At 41.7% G+C, this 18247-nt stretch overlaps 1 protein-coding gene across 1 annotated transcript in view; it reads right to left on the reverse strand.

The window, feature by feature from the left end:
• gmds (GDP-mannose 4,6-dehydratase) overlaps window positions 1–18247 on the reverse strand; it is a 159220-nt gene that overhangs the window by 29731 nt on the left and 111242 nt on the right. The window contains 3 exon segments of the mRNA XM_029429839.1: window positions 2611–2707; window positions 3694–3743; window positions 3745–3813. Coding sequence (XP_029285699.1) covers window positions 2611–2707; window positions 3694–3743; window positions 3745–3813 — 216 coding nt within the window.

Here is an 18247-nt window from a genome sequence, read left to right on the forward strand (position 1 = left end):
CACACACACACACACACACACACACACACACACACACACACACACACACACACACACACAGAGTCTTTGAGTCTGAGTCAGCTGGATTCTTAATGCACACCCACACACGTACACACACACACTTGATGACAGGTATTTCCACTTCAGGAGAGTCACAATGCCGTGAGCCCGTTGTCAGTCACTTCCTGTCTGAAGGGGTCAGAGGTTAAACACTCTTCAGTCTCTTTAACCCCAGAAATAAAGAGACAGTGAGACAGAGCAGAGAAATGGCCCGCTGTAACTGAACCGTTTCCTTCTCGTTATCCCTGCGATCTTCACCTTCTGTTCCCTCTGAGATACACGTGTTCAAAGTAAGAGAAACTGCCGGTGAAATGCAAAGTCAGACATGAAGGACCCGTGAAGCGATTGAGAGACAGAAGAACAGTTTAAGGTTCCAGGTTCTCTAATGGGAAGATTTTGTGGTTTTACTGTAAAATGTAAAATCTTTGGGTTGTGTCACCGTGGATAGTTGGAACTTGTGATGATCATTATTTCACACATTTGATTTACTTTTATATAATAAATTATTGCAAATAGTTTTGACCTCACAGAGGAAACAATTAAAGACTTCTTAAGTTGGAGCACATTGCAATGAAAGGTGTTTGCAATGCTAATTGTGTCCTACTTCCCTCATATGGAGGAGCGGTGTTTGACTGAGGTCCATGACTGCAATGTTGTAGCTCTAATAAACTAGGTGCTGACTTTGCGGGAGTTTAACCTTTTATTTTCAATGATTTTCTTTTCTGATGCTTTTTCAAGTTATTCTACTTGTTTTTAAGGCCATAAAACGGTTCAGCACCTTTATACATCTCTCATACCGAGTCTGTTTCAAACTGCTTCCTGAGGTCGTGTAGCGCTGGCTTGCTCAAAGCTTTGGAACAAACTCCTGTGTTATTGATTAGTTGCTCTTCTGAAGCACTTTAAGCTGCATTTTATATAAATGAAATTCATTATAATATATAGTTTTACTATATTAGTACACCAGGTGTGCAGAAAAGAACGCTTAGTTTGACCATATGGAGGAGCAAAACATTAGAAACATCTTACAATGAAAAGCAATCCAACACACACTCCAGAAGCCTCCTAAATAAATCAATACTACAATTAGGGTTTTATGGTTTAAGTAGGACATTTGTAATCTCTCTAATTCACCAAGAAATCTGCACGTACACTAGCTCCCTTCACACATTTCATCAGTTGTTTAAGCGGATGTTGAACTAGTTTTAAGCCTCAGCACTACAGGGTATATAGTCCATTTGTTCATCACTAAAGCTCTTGTGAGAGACACAGAAGTTGTCTTCTGTGTTTGTTCCTTTGCTGATAAGTCAGAACTGATTCGACCGGCGTCTGGAGTGGTTTTCAGTGCCGATTCAGGGTTAAGACCTTGAATGAATGAGCTCGACATGCACAAAGAATACAGTCCCAGGTGTGTGACCGGTGCTTCCATTGCCTCAGCAGTCAGTCAGCAGGGCCTCCTTGCTAATCCTCCGCCATCACTCAACTGGATCTCAGCTATAATCTCGCCAGGCCAAAGCTCAGCAGAGGGGCGCTCCTGGCTTTAAACTGAGAACCTGACAGCTAATCTCGGCCACAACCCCCTTGGGTAACCCTACACCCTCCCCAGGGGAGCAGCCGCAATACCCCTGGGCCACAGCGATGAGAGAAAGACCTCCCAAATATCAGAGACACTTCACACCTAGACAGAGATGGAGGGATAATATGATGGCTCATTGTTTTGGTTTGGGTGCTCGCAGCTGTTATAACCACAGGTACAGGCACAGTTTTTAAAGGAGACTCACACATTTTTGTCCTGTGCTTTCGTCTCATTCAGCAGAATCAGCTGAGTAAGTCAATCCAACACACTCGCCCTCACTATTAAAGAACATTTATCAAGGTTGCTTGCCCGAATATGAGCACCCTTTCTGCACTAACTGGCAGGATGCAGCTTACATTACTCTTAAAAGATGTGAACTGGCTGGTTTCCAGCTGTTTCAAAGCATACGATAAGCACCCAGAGGCTGTCAACTGGACCAGTTACAGCTGATAAGTGTAAAGTCCCAGACACAATGACCGGCAATCAGATACATGCAGAGAAAACACGTTACATTCATGTTAAGGTCAGGTTTATGGAACAGGAAATGTGTGCTGCGCTGTGTCATGAATTATACAGTAGAACTGTATGAATTGCAAATTATTATAGTAGAGCAACAGCAAGCAATAAATCAGAAATGTACCGAAACAAATGCTCCGGAAGAAAAAGGGTCGGAAATAATAACGTATAACACTTTTGTTTCCTACACATCTCTGAAGTCAAACGTTAAAGGGATAAGTGTGAAGATCATGGTGGTATGTCAGTTATGGGCTATGGATATATTCAAACGATGGAGGTTGTGATTACAAAACATGCATCTTAAACAGAGTTTCTTCCAAGGCAGCTACAATCTAGAGCCATTAACACCATGACCACACTGAAGTAAATAACATAACATTATTTAAATCCTGATAATATGAGTCTTAAAAAGGAAAAACAACACAGTCGCATGTATAACACAGGGAGAAACCTCGACTTACCACTTCGGTAGGACGGAAGAATTTAGGGTCCACCTTCACATGTACCACTCCTGTTTCCTGGCAACGGCCAACCTCCTCCTCATCCTTCCCCTCCCACCTGGAAAGACACAAATCTTAGCAGGAAGGAAACATTTTCCTGCAGCTGCTGGAAGGTTCATTTCTTGTGCAGTTTGTTTCTTTAACGTCTGTTGCAGACATAACATGTCACCTGTCTTTTTTCTGAAACCAACACAGCAGCGCCACACACCTCCATCAACATGTCAGTGTCTTCCAGGATACAAGGCAGAGGTGAATGAGAGGTAAGACAGAGGAGGGGACTGAGATGTGGCATTGAACGGGAGACAGAAGTTTCCACAATAAAGCCTCTTTCAGACATGGAACCTGGAACATTACTGGCTCCATCTATCCAGAAGTGTTTTGTGATGGCTCTATTCAATTATGAACCGTTACGTAGAGAGCTGCAATGTTTGTTTGTGTGACAATTAGGATGCATGAGTGATGGATTTTCTGCTAATTAATGAACATCCTGCTGCTTCTCAGTCCTAGAAAATCTATACATCCCCAAAATACAGTTTCTCATCAACTCTGGTGCCTATTTAATGTGCGTGTGAACATTTACAAGACATTTAAAATGTGCTGTATTTAATATGTTCTGCTGGGTAGGCAGTTGGTATGGACGAAAGTTGAAATGGGGACTTAGTTGATAACCTAATGATTACTTTGGTTTTCCGGGATTTTATCTTCTTTTGGACTGGACCACGGGGTAAAGAATTCCACATAAAAAAACAAAAGGAGGCTTTTTTATTTATATACACATAGCCTCATGGGATCATCGTGTCTGCAGATTTAAATTGGCTCATTTAACTTACTTTTAATTAACAAATGCTAATCAATTATTACAGTACTCTTAAGAAGACACACGAGTTCATGCAGCGACCTTAACTGTTGCGTTCAAATCAGAGTGGAAAAGTGTGAAAAAACGTACTTCCTGTGATTGTTGTGACTGGCTCTTACTCGTGATGCATACATGTAAAAAATGTATGGAAATGTCTGAAACAATATTGTGTATCTGTGTAAACTCACACGATGGTTTTCCCCACATGTTTGAAGGCCATCTCCACAAACTCCCTCACAGCTGTGCACCTCCCCCGTCGCTATGACGAAATCCTCTGGCTCCTCCTGTTGCAGCATCAGCCACATAGCCTGGAAGAGACGGAGAGACGAGGGCAGAGAGGTTAAACCACTGAGAGATCATAAAGACAGTTCATCGCTCTACACTGGACTCTGACCAACTCGGTCCTGACAGACAGGAAGTGAACCTGCGACCTCTGAGCGGGGCATTCGCCCGTACCTCTGGCCTGACGTCACAGCACGGGCTCATGGGACAAATACCGTGGGAAAGGAGGACAGAACACTCCCACAGGCCCACTGTGCTGCTGGCACACACAACAAAGCACATGTAGCCATGCATGTACATGCACCTATACACGCAAACACAACTGATGTGGTCCAACCGCTTAAAAGGACACCAAAAGTTAATAAGGAGATGACAAACTTCTAGAAATAAAAGTACAGCAGCATCCAGTTCTGTTCACTATTCTAACTACACAGTGCAGGCAGAATTATCATTAGTCTATATATCCCAGTGAAAGCTGATAGTCTGAATCCCTTAATGGACCCAGCACTATGTTAAACAGCCAGCGAGGACGTCTGTGCGTAGTTCCATAATATTTATGATGAACCAGAGCCAGCAGGTCAGAGCTGCCGACCTCTGGCACGTCTAGCCTGATTAGAAGAGATTTAAAGGGGACACATAGACAGACAGACAGACAGACAAATGCTCACATCTGCACATGCACTGACAAATGGAAAGAGGATACAAGCATAGACGTGTTTAAAGTGTCATATACAGTAATGGTGGGTATGATTTAGATTATATCGATTCTGATTTTGTTTATTTATTTCAGTTCTTCTGCAGGTTCTGATTCTTGGTATGTCAAAATCAAAAAAGTTATGTTTATTTTCAGTAGATTTGTGCTCAACATATTTGGTGACTCCTCAGTGTTACCCCTTTAATATCTTAACAAAGAGTCTCTGATTCAGAGTTATCACACTGCAGACAGAAAACTCAATGCAGCCATAACACATGCTGTAGATGCTTCAATCCTAATCATAGACTCTTTATAAGAAGTGGACGTAGTCACCGTGACATCACCCATTAGAGGGTGGAGCAAAGTACAACCGAACACTGAAAAATATATTTTTAGACGACCAAAATGTTCCAATTAACTTTCATGAAGTTAAAACACAACGTGAAAGGGGTAAAGTTCTAAGTCGGGAAAAATAGACAACCACCCTAAAGCATAAATGGCTTTATTGTTTTATTACTCTTAATGGGACCATCTTTTTCAAAACGAACATCATGCTGTATTGAAAAAGACTTGAAACTAGTGATTGAGACGATAAAAATGTTTACTGAGGTAATAACTCAAGTGAGAAGTAGGTTCATTTTCTCGTAGACTTCTATACAATCTGCTTTTTTTAAATTATTTTTGCAATCAGTGGAGTGGCCCCCTGCTGGCCCATTAGAAAGAATGCAGGTTTAAGGCACTTCTGCATTGGCTACACTTTTCAGAACCAGAGTTTGCCGCCTGGTCCTAATGCTTTTGTTGTGACACGGTTACGGCTTCTTGTTGTCTCAGAAACTGACATTAGCAACTCTAGTGCAGAACACATGGTCTACATAAAGAACTGACATGTTTGTGCTTGGCTCAGTTTAAACGATTACAAAGAAGAAATATATTTAGTGAGCTGATTTGATGAAGATATAAGAGTTTGGGTAAGTGACACATTTTTACCTTTTCTGTTGTATGGAAAACTACTTGTGCAAAGATGTTTTAGCCACTAAGTTCTGCTCTGGTCTATTGTAAATGTGTCCAGCCACACACAGCTGCTGTCTGTTCTCTACAGCAGAAAGGTGGATAGGTGGTTTTTTCTCCGTCTCTACAGAGGTAACTTAAACACTTTGCCTGTCTCGCTCTCAGAGGATCTCATCAGCACAGTTTATATGCTCTACTTGGATTTGTATTGAATGGTGTGTGCTTTTTCTCCCCGTGTGTGTGCGTATGTGTTCCATCCAGCCACATCAGGATGTTTTATTTGATACAGTTGGACGGAGCGGAGACTGGCTGTCTCCCTCTGCACATTGAGCAGATTCTGTGTTCACTCTGCAGTAGGTGTGTCTTTTGCAGAAACACAAAAAATATATATAAAACATGTAACTTCCCAGTAGCAGCCCCTACAAGCTTCAATGTTCATTACACCTCACAAAATAAAACACATGATGGACGCATCCATTTATTCCCTTTAGAGCAAAAATGTACTCAAATACTAAATTGTATAACAATCTGCACGTTAGATTTAGATCTATCTTTAGAATACATTTACATTTTTCCAAATAGTGGTGCTAGAGGAAATGTCAGGGTGTTGGCAAAATATTAGGATACATTCTATGAAAGCCATATGTATCAAAGGCAAATTGAATGTATAACTGGCCTGACCAGAGGGAAGGTCAGAGGTTCAAGAAAACCATAAGAAATAATCATCTAGGGATCATAAATATTTATAAAAGTTTTCATGGCACTATGGCTTTTACACATGTTGTACAACATTGGATATGGACAGTCCAATATCTTGCTGTGGACCAAAGCTTCAATCAGAAAAGACTGACAAATCAAGGTAGGTGGCGACTCTCTTGTGCACTAAAGTAATGCATGTGTTGATTGTGGTATTGTATTAGCACATGCCTGCTCTGACACACACACACACACACTCACACACCAGCAGCGATGGAATGCTCCTCCTCGGGGAGGCGAGGCCATCCTATCTCAGGATCGTTCAGGGTCAACTGACCGCTCAACGCTGATGGCTCCCCTGAGCCTGACCTCTCACCCGCTGACCCCTGATGAACACACCAGATTCTCACACTGCTACATGAGCCAATAATAGCACCACGCGTATGACTGACAGCAGAACAAACTAATCGAAGCATGTCCAATTTTCCACAAGCAGAGCGCCGTTAGAGTCTGTGTCTCCAATTGTTTCCACATTTTGCGCTTGTTTAGTTGACATGAGAATTCAATCATTTTACAATGCCATGTGCATCCTCGCATATCTGTGTGCATGAGATAAACAAAACGGGGACCAACTCACAGTAAAACAGCTCCGTAGCGATACTAGAGGTCTAAAGCTGCACAGGAAACCTTTGAGGAAAAATTGCACAAGGAAAGTATTCTCCCCCAAACATGCAATGCATGTACGAAAATAAATAAAATATATATATATATATTATATAAAGACCCATGGAGAAGAGAGAAAATCAGCCACAATTGTGATAATTGATTAATCTTTTGATACATTCTTCAACAAAAATGGGTGAAATAAATAGATATTTCAGCTTCTAAAATGTAAAGATTTGCCGATTTCTTCTTTTATATCATTGTAAAGGGAATATCTTTGGGTTCTTGAAATGTATATGGTGATTTAAAACTACCTTTTGGGCTTTTTTCGTGATCAAAGAATTAAATGAAAAAATAACCAATGATGAAAAAAAGTATTCCTTGCAGCCTGACATATGATATCACATTTAAGAAAACAAACACAGACCATAGATCCAGCCTGAGAATTACATCGGACGTAAATTCACATTCTGCCATTTTGAAATAACTCAACCTCTCCGTTCTCGATGTGAGCGGGATTAATTATCCCTGGAAACGGTGAACTATCAAACACTGACATCTACACCGTAATACTGTTTTGATCAACTTGACTGGCTGATTATTTGAACTTGTAATGAAGCGGGCTCTTTCAGACCTGATGAATGTGTGGCCTGAAGTAAACTGGATGGCTGTGATGATGGGAGTTGGGAACGCAGCTCGGCTTCTCTCGCAGCCAGAGAAAATGTTTACGGCCGGAGCTGAGTGATATGGCCTCTGCTGATTTTTAACCAGGAAATGTGATTAATAATATGATGTGTATTTGCCTGCTCCTTGTATGGGGAATAAAGGGAAACCATGGGAGACTGTGATTCAGTCTGCTCACCCTGTTCAGGGATAACAGCTGAGGGGATAGTGCTGGCTTCACTGCGGGTATTCCCACATTCAACTCTCATCTTTTTCTCAAACTGTTTTGCATCATCCCACCCTTCCTTCTCTTCCTCCTTTTACCTTTAGCCCCCTTTCTCTTCTCGCCCCTGCAGCCCCTCCGCCCTCCTCCAGTCCCGCTCAGGATTGCTCTGCTTCATTAGATATCTGATAAACAGCTCAGAGGTTCAGCCCTTCACACTGAACCTTCCTGTTCACATGGCCACAGGATGACCCCCATCACACACTCCACACTCCACTCCATCTCAGACACAGACACAGACACTGACCCCTGCAACCACCCGCAACCCCTTTACCTGAATTATATTCTGACACACACAAGGGGAAACATCATATATCATATGAATGTTCTGAAACCTGTATCTTGGTTTACGTCTCTTTGCCATTTTTGTCAGCTTGACCGGAAAATTCAAATAAAGGCAACTGTTCCAATTTTTAGATCTGGTTACAAGATGGTAAAAAACCCTGACTTGTTAAGCTTCGTCTCCAAGTCTAACAAATGTCTCCTTATTAAAAAGTAGGGTTGGGTAATATGACAACTGTTAGAAATGTGCCATACTGTTTATATTGCAAATACATGAGAAAGACTGTTTAAAGTGGATTTCTACACCAATACAATGAAGTATCTTGTTCTGATATTTGATTAGCCAAACAAACATTCCTATCTACCTAACTATACCTGCCAGAAGACTATCCTAGCACCCGCCTTAACTACATGTATGTAAACAAAATGACTCAGAAACGCCTAAATACTATTGAACGCCATCCCGAGCTGAAAGTAATCGGCTGGAAATGCTGTCAATCAAGGAAACCTGCTGTAACATACATATTTATGAGCTTTTATATCTCCTTAATGGTACTGTCATTTTCAAAATAAAAACACAAATTTAAACAGCAGTCACCCAAGCAACAAACACTAGTAATGACATCAACTAGAAAAACAAGCAGCTAATCTTAGCACATATGCAAATTTCTAATTAAAACCAACAGTCACTTTATTTTGTAGAAGTTTCCAGGGCTTCAGTTTTGCTGATATGCCACTTCTTCTTTTTTGAAAGTGTATTATATTTAATCCTTTCCATATGCCCTTGTCAGATAGAGGACCGATACAGAACAACCAAAGCTCCTATGCAGCGGGAAAATCCCTGGTACAGACCAAAGGCAATCTGCTGACTCAGAATTATTCTGCATAGCTGACACAGTGCACTCTCACCACTGTGATACCAAAGGCTGCACAGATGCTGTTTCGGGCCCCTCAACTCTTTATTGCTTATGCGTAACATCTGTTATAGTTAATATAACATAATGTAATACTTCAATCAATGTAGATTAACAGCATCTGCAAATAAATAATGCATAAGTGTCTTGCTCGAAGACATTTCAGCAAGGAGGATGTTTACTGGCATACAACACTGAGCAAACCACAGTCTAAGCAATGAGTTATCTGGACCTACCTCCTCTGCAGCTAGTCTGACCCCTCCATCCTCCCCTCCCTTCCCTCCCCTTCCCCCGTCTGCGTCTTGCCTCCCACCCAGCGTCCCAGGTTGTTACAGTCCTCCGCCTCTGGATACCTGACTACAGCTGACATGTGGAATGGCTCAGGGTAAACACTTAATGGAGCTGTTATTATGGTCCCAGAAAGCCATCAGCCCCAATCACAGCCTGCTAATGCCATTAACCCCAGAGTTTCACACACACACACACACACACACACACACACACACACACACACACACACACACACACACACACACACACACACACACACACACACACACACACACACACACACACACACACACACACACTTTCTGCCTCACCCACACATGCAAAAATGTGACAGAGCCGCTTTTCCATGAAACCACAAAAGCACTTCTGCAAATTCCTGCACAGATACAGATTTAAAGGGGACATATCATACTGATTCTCAGGTCCATACTACTAGAGGGGTTCTACTAGTTACATGCTTTATTTTCCTCATACTGTCTGCCTGAATATACTTGTATTCACTCTCTGTCTGAAACGCTCTGTTTTAGCGCCTGTCTCTTTAAGCCTCCCTCCGAAAAAAAAACCCCGGTCTGCTCTGGTTGGCTTACGGGAAAATTTGGTGCACCTTTGAAAAAGGTAGTTCTCAAGCCGTGGGTGGAGATGCTCATATGGAAACCAGTTTATTCCAATGAGCCTGCATGTGACATAGCAAGGGGAGCCAACATCTGAATATTTATAGGCAGCCCACAACTAACTGAATGGGTTGTTTTACCCAAATGTATATGCATAAGCACTGAACAAACTACTGTATGTACTGTAAAGCTTAAATGGATTTGTAACCACTTGAAACCACAAGCGTCGGAATCATCGCGTCTTTGCCAACAGACGGTGTATTCTCTACAAGATGTAACATGGGCCCTGATGGTGGCGCAGGTTCATGTCTTCCCCGCTTCAGACCTCGAGCCGAGTCGGCTTTTCCAGATAATTAGTAGCTTAAGAGGTTCTCATCTCTGTTCCACAACATTCTCGCACAGCTGCCAGACAAGAATGTTAAAGCCTGAAAAAATAATAAGAAAAGTGCTCTTATTTTGGCGTGGGCCAGAAGGAAGCCTTGAATTGGAGCAGACACAGCTCCGGCCTGCCAGCCCCACCTCATAACACTGATAATGAGATTAATGACCAGCACTCACAGCGATGATACAAGACATTCATGCATCACGGTGAAACGTCACATTTGGGCTCAAACATGGTCTCGCTCATGCACGTCACAAGTTGGTGTTATCAGCTGGTCTTTTCGGACCCACATCCATCAAGGCCACTACTTCCTGGATACACTGGCAATCATCTGCAGTCATCTTGTACTGAGATTAGGCAAATAGTATTGAAATTACGGCTCCACAATGACCTAGGCTCTAAAACTGATATCACACCGAGGGCCAGATAACCTCCTACTACTGTAGATGTTTACATGGGACTATATTTAACTTCAAATTCATCAGATTTCTAATTATACACAGTACATCTGCGTCACAGCGATTCAGAGAATGAAAAACCCCATGGGCTACTTCCTCTACGTTCTCATACCCAGATGTCAATCTGGACTCTAGTTTTAGTTTTTACAACTCGCCCAATTGCTGAATGTCAATCGTATCTTTATATAAGTATGGAAAAATACTATTTACTTGTCATGTAGCTGTACAATATACAAACGATTATTAAAGGATGCTGCACTGGATTAGACCATGTCCATACTACGGACGCTAAACTATTTTTCTCCCAGCTTCGGCCTTCCATCGACACTGAACGAGCATTTTTCATACCTAAAAACAATAATGTAGACCAAGTTTTACTGTGCATACAAATGTTGGTCGTGCATGATGCTGGATGCTTCACATGTCACAATGATCTGCCGATTATTTTCTGGATGAATCAATCATTCGTTTGGTCTATATTATACATCAGAAAATAGTGACAAATGTCCATGCCAATTTGATGTCCAAGGTGACGTCTTCAAAAATCTTGTTTTGCCAGTCTAAAACTTAAAGAAATTCAGTTTTATATGATATAAAACAAAGAAAAGCAGGAGATCTCCACAATTAACAGGCTGAAAACAGCTTTTTCTGCCATTTTTGGATGAAAATGACTAAAACGATGAATCCATTTTAAAGATAGTTTGCAGATTCAGATTCGCCTATTGTGGATAGTTTTTCTGACAACAGTAAAACAAGTCCATGAGAATACCTGTACTATGTCTGGCTATATTAAAAGACAAAACAAATGATCATGGAGGGTAACTCATCCTAGGATGCACAATATCAACAAAGCAAAGCAGTATTGTTTTATAAAATGTGTCATCTAAAATGCTTAATGATTCACAATTGTGAGCCGCAGTTTAAACGGCTCTGCAGCATTTAAAAGAGCGACGCTGTCTTTCACTTTCATTTAGGTCTTTAAACATCATCTACATGTTTGTGATGACTTGATTACCATCAGGGCTGATTCTTATCAACAATTCTCTTTGTGGCATCTTCCCCTTAAGGGATTTAAGTGTTACGTGCACCTCTACGGGGATATAAAAACTTCTATTCATATGTGAAGAATATACTACTATCACATGTGTCTGCAGGGTATTTGTGTTTGCATACATCTGTAGAATATGTTCAGCCAACCAGTGTGTGAGCTCGTAGAGAAAGGAGGTGGGACGAGCGCTGCATGTGTCACCTGAGCGAACAGAGAGTGTATGACTTTAGATGTGACTGACTGACTGACAGCACATTGTGTGTGTGTGTGTCTGTCTGTGTGATAACAGCATTCCATAACAGCGCAGGATAATCCTAAACACCGGATTAGAGAGGAAAGGACACGTCTGACAGCTTCCTCTGAAACTCTGCTCTGAAAAGGATTCCTTTGTTCTCTTGAGCGTCTGTGCTGTAACACACAATAACACATACCTTTTCATACACACACACACACACACACACACCCTCAAGGTGTTTGTAACTAACAATATGCCAAGTGTCATCTTATAAACCAGTTTATTACCTACCTGCCTCTCTAAACAGCATATTACAGAACAAATCTGCAGCGCTGCCAACACAACAATGACACACAATCTATATTAGTATAAACATTTGACACAAAGTGAGGAAAGGCAGTGTAATAAAAGTCTGCAGAGTTATTTGTCTCTTCAAAGGGTTTTTGAAACCTGACCCTTCTTGCTTCGATCATCATCAAATCAGACTCATAAGGAGTTTATAGCTTGAGGAGATGTTTCCGGATCTAAAATCAGAAAGTGTATTTAACTTCAGACTTTATTTTTTAGGTAAAGTCAGAACAGTGATACATTTGGCAACAGTTTGGCATATTGTGTTGAAGATTAAAACATGTTTATATTCACCAAACTAAGATATTATTTTCATGTCATTGCCAAACCTATGGTGTTATTCTGACACCGGAAATGACCAAGTTACTTAAATACTTCAAATGAATCTTAATAAAAGTGCAATGTGTAAATACTAAAGGCTAATTGAATGATAAGTAGAACTCAACACTGCCGACCACTGATTGGTCAGAGACATCCTGCACAACCCCGACATTTTTAATTAGCCAAGCTACCGTCAATAGTGTCAATTCTTTGGCAGCGTACAATTGACGAAGTGCAAATGTTCCTCTGTTTGGTTGCATATAAAAAGATTCAGCGTCGAAGATAATGTCAATTGCTACAGCGATCAGCTGAGAATCTACACTGGGGGAGTAGTTTTCGCAGTGGAAAACGAAAAAATAAAAAGGACCTGTTACCAAAAGTGAAAAGCATTACTGTCCATAAATTAATATGTGCCGCATGTCTTTTGGTACAAAAACATCAAGACTATTTCATGAAAGCATGTTGCATTTAACAGTATTTCCTGTGACACTACTCACAATCTCACAAGCTTCTCAAACTGGGCCTGCAGAGACATTCAGTCTGAGGCTCAGTGACTAAGTCCTGCCACCTATTATAAACCAGTACAGACAAACCAGCTGGTAAAAATAACATTTATATGAATTTGAGTTTAGCACAATGAAGGCCTGCACCCTTCCAACAGGCAGCTAACCAGATATCAAGTGGGGACGTGGATTACAAGCACTGAAGTGGAGAGTGGTGGGCTAACATTCCTGAGTTGAGACCGTTTCATCCAATGACTTTTCCTTTCCAACATATTTTATGTGATATTCTCAGTTATGCTTGACGACAGGGTTTTTTCTCACATAAGGACTAGGCTTTATTATTTATGTGTCTGGCTGCATCCTGCAATCCCTGATGGCCTGGTAGTGAGTCACTAAAGGGGCAGGGGTGGATTTGGCAGAACCTCAAACCAGGCCAGACCTGACCTAACCAGACCAAACCAGACCAGACTAGACCAGACCAGACCAAACCAGACCAGACCAAGTTGTGCAAGAGCATAACTGTGCCATATCAGCCCAAACAAGTTTGCTTTCCAACCCTATGCTGTGTAAATGCTAGTAAGAACCTCAATCATTCAATTTAGGGTCTACATTTACACACAGACACACACACAACATGCTAGTCTGCACAGCTAACTTTCCCAGGCTCCACCTCAGGGAGCACACATCATCCAAATAGCTGCTATGGAGCTGTGATTTTTAGCAGAACAGCTTTTTTTTCTGTTACTGAGCCCCCTATTTTTAGAGATTGCTGAAATTATTAAACCCCTCTCCTCTTCCCGCACGCAAACACACACGCACACACACACTTCTCCCCCCGCCTCTCTTTCCCTCTCTTCTCTCCTGTTGTGTTTTGACCAAAAAAGTCAGAGACTGCAGCGTTTTTCCTCGTCAGACAGACTGTCTGGACGTCGAGTCGTAGACAGACGAGGCTATATTTACAATCTGACTTCACCCCGAACGCACACGCACACATAGACACATGCACACGCTGCTGTAACATGGTCGGGGATGACGCAGAGATGACCGCACCTCGCCGCTGTCTGTTTCACTCTGACAGTGTTCTGCGGGCCCGAGCCGCACAGCAGTGGTCAACCTCAGACGATGCTCTTTCACAGACAGCAGCCCATCACCCTGAAGAGGTCACACAGTCTGACAGAGGAGGGAGATTACAGTCGATCATAGTGAGTCCGAAACAATTTATTCACATAAATCAAGTGTGTGTCCAAGGGAAAGACACCAATATTTTAAGGGTTTTTCTCACAATCCCGCCTGTAACCCTGCGTAGGACATGTGAATAATATTTAAGGCTCACAGTTACGTTTGTTTAAAGACCATTTTATTTGATCTTATTTGCGAACAAGAGCAGTAACTTTCCAGAGTCTTGTTATCACAGTGAGGTTGCCAGGTCTGGTACAGAGAGCTCTATAGGCACTATAGAGGCGCTGCACAGTGCTGTGTGGACACATGGTGTTGTTTGTTTAACTATGTTCAACTACAACGTTTTAGAGAAACATTTGCTTATTAACTTACTAGCTAGTTCATATTGCGATTTGGACAAAGTTCAGGTGAATTGTTCGGCCCTAATACACAGCACTCATACACAACAAAGCTATCCCTAATGCCAGAACATTTGATTCTGTTGCATTTCATTGTAATAATACACGTGTATTTGATAGGCTTGTTTAAAGGATTAGTAAAACAAACGGAAAGGATGCACTCTTCGGTACGTCTGTCGACTGCAGAACATTTCTCTTCTTCTGAGCGTTCAACTGTAACAACTGAGCTTTGTTTACGCAGCATGAAATCAGAGTTAACAAGACTTTTTAAACTGTTGTTTACGAATAAACTTCAAACATGATGAAGACAGAAATTGTGGTTTTGCTGTGAAAGAATATAATAAAATAAACTGCACTGACTTTGGTTTGTTTTCTTATGAATGAGGATTTTCACGGTATTTTTGTGAAATATTTTATGCTAAAGCTTTATTAGCATGTGTAGTGGACAGAATACGCAACACAGTGTTCATCCCCTTTTATGTCATGTTGGATGTTCTGTGGATGATGTCTTCAATTTCTCTAGACATCTTGGCTTTCAACACACTTCTTCGTCTGTTCTTCTTTAAACAAATTACTGTCGCTGCTGATGAAAACATTCATGGATGTTTTTTTGGCTGAGACGTACACCAGCTCCAGCCTTAGAGTTTACAACAACACCTTGCTTTAGTGATGTACCACAAACACCATCTTACAGATCGTATAAACATGTAGACGGCTGTATTGTGATGAAGCAAAAAAACTGTCCTAAAGGAAAACAACATTTTCTCAACCACATCAAACTGATGTTCATACCATCGAGCCTGCACCCATCGCTTTGATATTATCGCCGTGTTTGTACTTCTAAACATAGTCACATGCACGGGGAAGTCCATCAATTCTCACACACACACACAACGGTGACCTCTGGCTGTATGAACAGTGAGTCCTCAGTAAACAATCTTTCCATGTTTTCACCAGAGGAAGGGGTCTCATAAAGACTGTCATTCACTATTTAACGTAAAAACACACAATGAAAACTAAATCTCACACACACACACACACACACGCTGCTGATTCTTGGAGCTCTGCGATAGTGTCATTTTTACACCGTGAGAACATGAGAAACACATTTCTCAAAGGAGCTCTCTCATATGCCGTGGGTGTGTTACCATTTTTGGGGGGGAAAGGGAGACAGGAACACACACACAGACACACCAGTTAAGTTAAAGGTTAAGTTAAATTTAGTATCTACATGCTAATCTGTCATAGATGGGTTATGTATAGGAAGCGTACAGGGGCTAGAGAGGATGTGAAAGGCGGTTAAAATATTTTTTTCACATTTTTGAGACTTTATTTAACGTACTGTAACCCAGTATCACACATGCATATGTACACACACATCCTGGGCTGTCAGAGAGAGGGTATCAATAGCAGAGGGACGAATGATGCGGGGCCAGAAAAGCACTTTGTTTATTTTGCCCTCTTTGAACAGGCAGGAAAAGCAAACATCAGCAGGAGGAGGAGAGTTACGTGAACGCTGCTGCTCAACTTAACGGACCCACTGACTGTTTAGATTTACTTATATATCTCTCACCATGCACCACAAGCTGCCTGCAGAACGTAATATCACAGCATTCACTTCCTCGAGAGGGAAAAGTCTGCAGGGTGACGGAATACGCGCATAGTCAATGTGAAACGAGAATTACCGCCTCGTGTTTTTTTTGTCTCCGCCAACCTGTCAAGGTGCAGTTTACATCTGTGTCTGTACAAAATGTCAATGTCGTCACATTTAGCATATGAATTCTTAAGTTATGGCCAAAAATGCGCTTTTTGAGGTCACCGCGACCGCGACCTTTGACCACCAAAATATATTCTGTTCATTATTGAGTCCAAGTGAATGTTTGTACCAGGTCTTAGAAAAACATCCTCAAGACCTGAGATATTGTGTTCACAAGAATTGGACGCACAACCTGTAAACATTATGCCTCCGGCCACGGCTGCCGTCAGCGCAGAGGAATAAAAACTAAATCCAAAAGGGGAACGGTGAACCCTGACAGGATGGGACGGGGAATCAACTTATAAGTTCTACGAGTGGTGAAACAATTGGATTAGTTCATTACAATTGTTAAAAAGTTATTCATCAAGAAAAATGCCAAACGTTCACATGGTTCCAGCCTATCAAATGTGATGATTTGCGGTTTTTATTTAGTTCTAAATTGAATATCTTGGAGTTTTGGACTGTTGGTCGAAGAAAGAAAATACTTCAATAACATTTTCTAGGTGAGTATGAAAATAATTGCCAATTGAAGCCCTGAATTCTACCTCTCATTATCATAACTGTATTAAAAAGACTTCACAAAGTCAAAGCTTGTTTTGCTACTGTATGTTATAATCTCTCATATTTATTAAAAAAGGTAGCGAAGGACCAGGAGGGGAGGCAGAGCCACGTGAATGTGACCTCAGGGAGCGGCACAGTCCATAAGGGCTGCACACAAGAGAAAACAGGAGTGCTCCCTTTCTGCAATCCTCACCCATCCCACTGCACCACCATATTCTAATGACACATATACACACAGTCAAGATTTAAAAAATATAAAAGCAGTGACCTTAATGCAAAGGGAATGGAGGAGGGGATGTGTTTTGTCAGAATTCCCCTCCCTGTAATCGAGTATGTGTGAAGTGGAGATAACACCGTAAACATCACAGGAAGCACATCTTAAGTAGGTTTCGTTATCAGTGATAGTGTGATGTGATTAGCTACAACAGAAATTCTGATATCAGTTTGAACTGTGGGGAGTTGTAATATTTTTAGTCTCTCCACGGAATCTGAAAACGGATAACGCCATGGGAAACTGGAATCAGACAGACCAGAGGAACGGATGAGTGATGTTTGTTTGTTTGTAGAACAAAAGAGAAGGAAGGAAGGAATGAGTGAGGAGTCAGAGAATCTGAGATTCAGTCAGGGGAGTCGCTCTTCTCTCCCTAATACAGGGTTTAAGTGAGAAACCAGAAGCAGGGAAGAACAGTCAGGGGGCGGCGAGTAAACGGTACGGGTGTCAATCCAAGCTATCTTTGTCAATTGAATTTCCAGACTTCCTTGATGGGTTAAGTTTGAACGTTGACCCGGAGACACATGACCCCTGACCTCAAGGGCAGCACTGCTAGAAGAAGACTCTGTTTACACTGTAAAGGCTCATAAACACTCCCCTGCTGCTCCTCTGTCACTCAGAACAATGCCTGCTTTCCTCTTCACAGTGTGTGTGTGTGTGCGTGTGTGTGTGTGTGTGTGTGTGTGTGTGTGTGTGTGTGTGTGGCTCAGTCTCTCTGCTTGGAATACAGTTCCAGCCGCGGTGATCTCATACGAGATGCTGTCAGCCTGTTTCTCTGCTCCCCTGCGGCCACTACATGGCTTACAAATTAGACAATCAAGAGCAGGTGTGTGTATGAGATATGACTGTGTGTTTGTGAACAACTAAAGCAGCCTAGTTTGAGTTTTGGAAATGG

This window comes from Cottoperca gobio, chromosome 4, assembly GCF_900634415.1.
Source record: "Cottoperca gobio chromosome 4, fCotGob3.1, whole genome shotgun sequence".
In the NCBI taxonomy this organism is placed as follows: domain Eukaryota; kingdom Metazoa; phylum Chordata; class Actinopteri; order Perciformes; family Bovichtidae; genus Cottoperca; species Cottoperca gobio.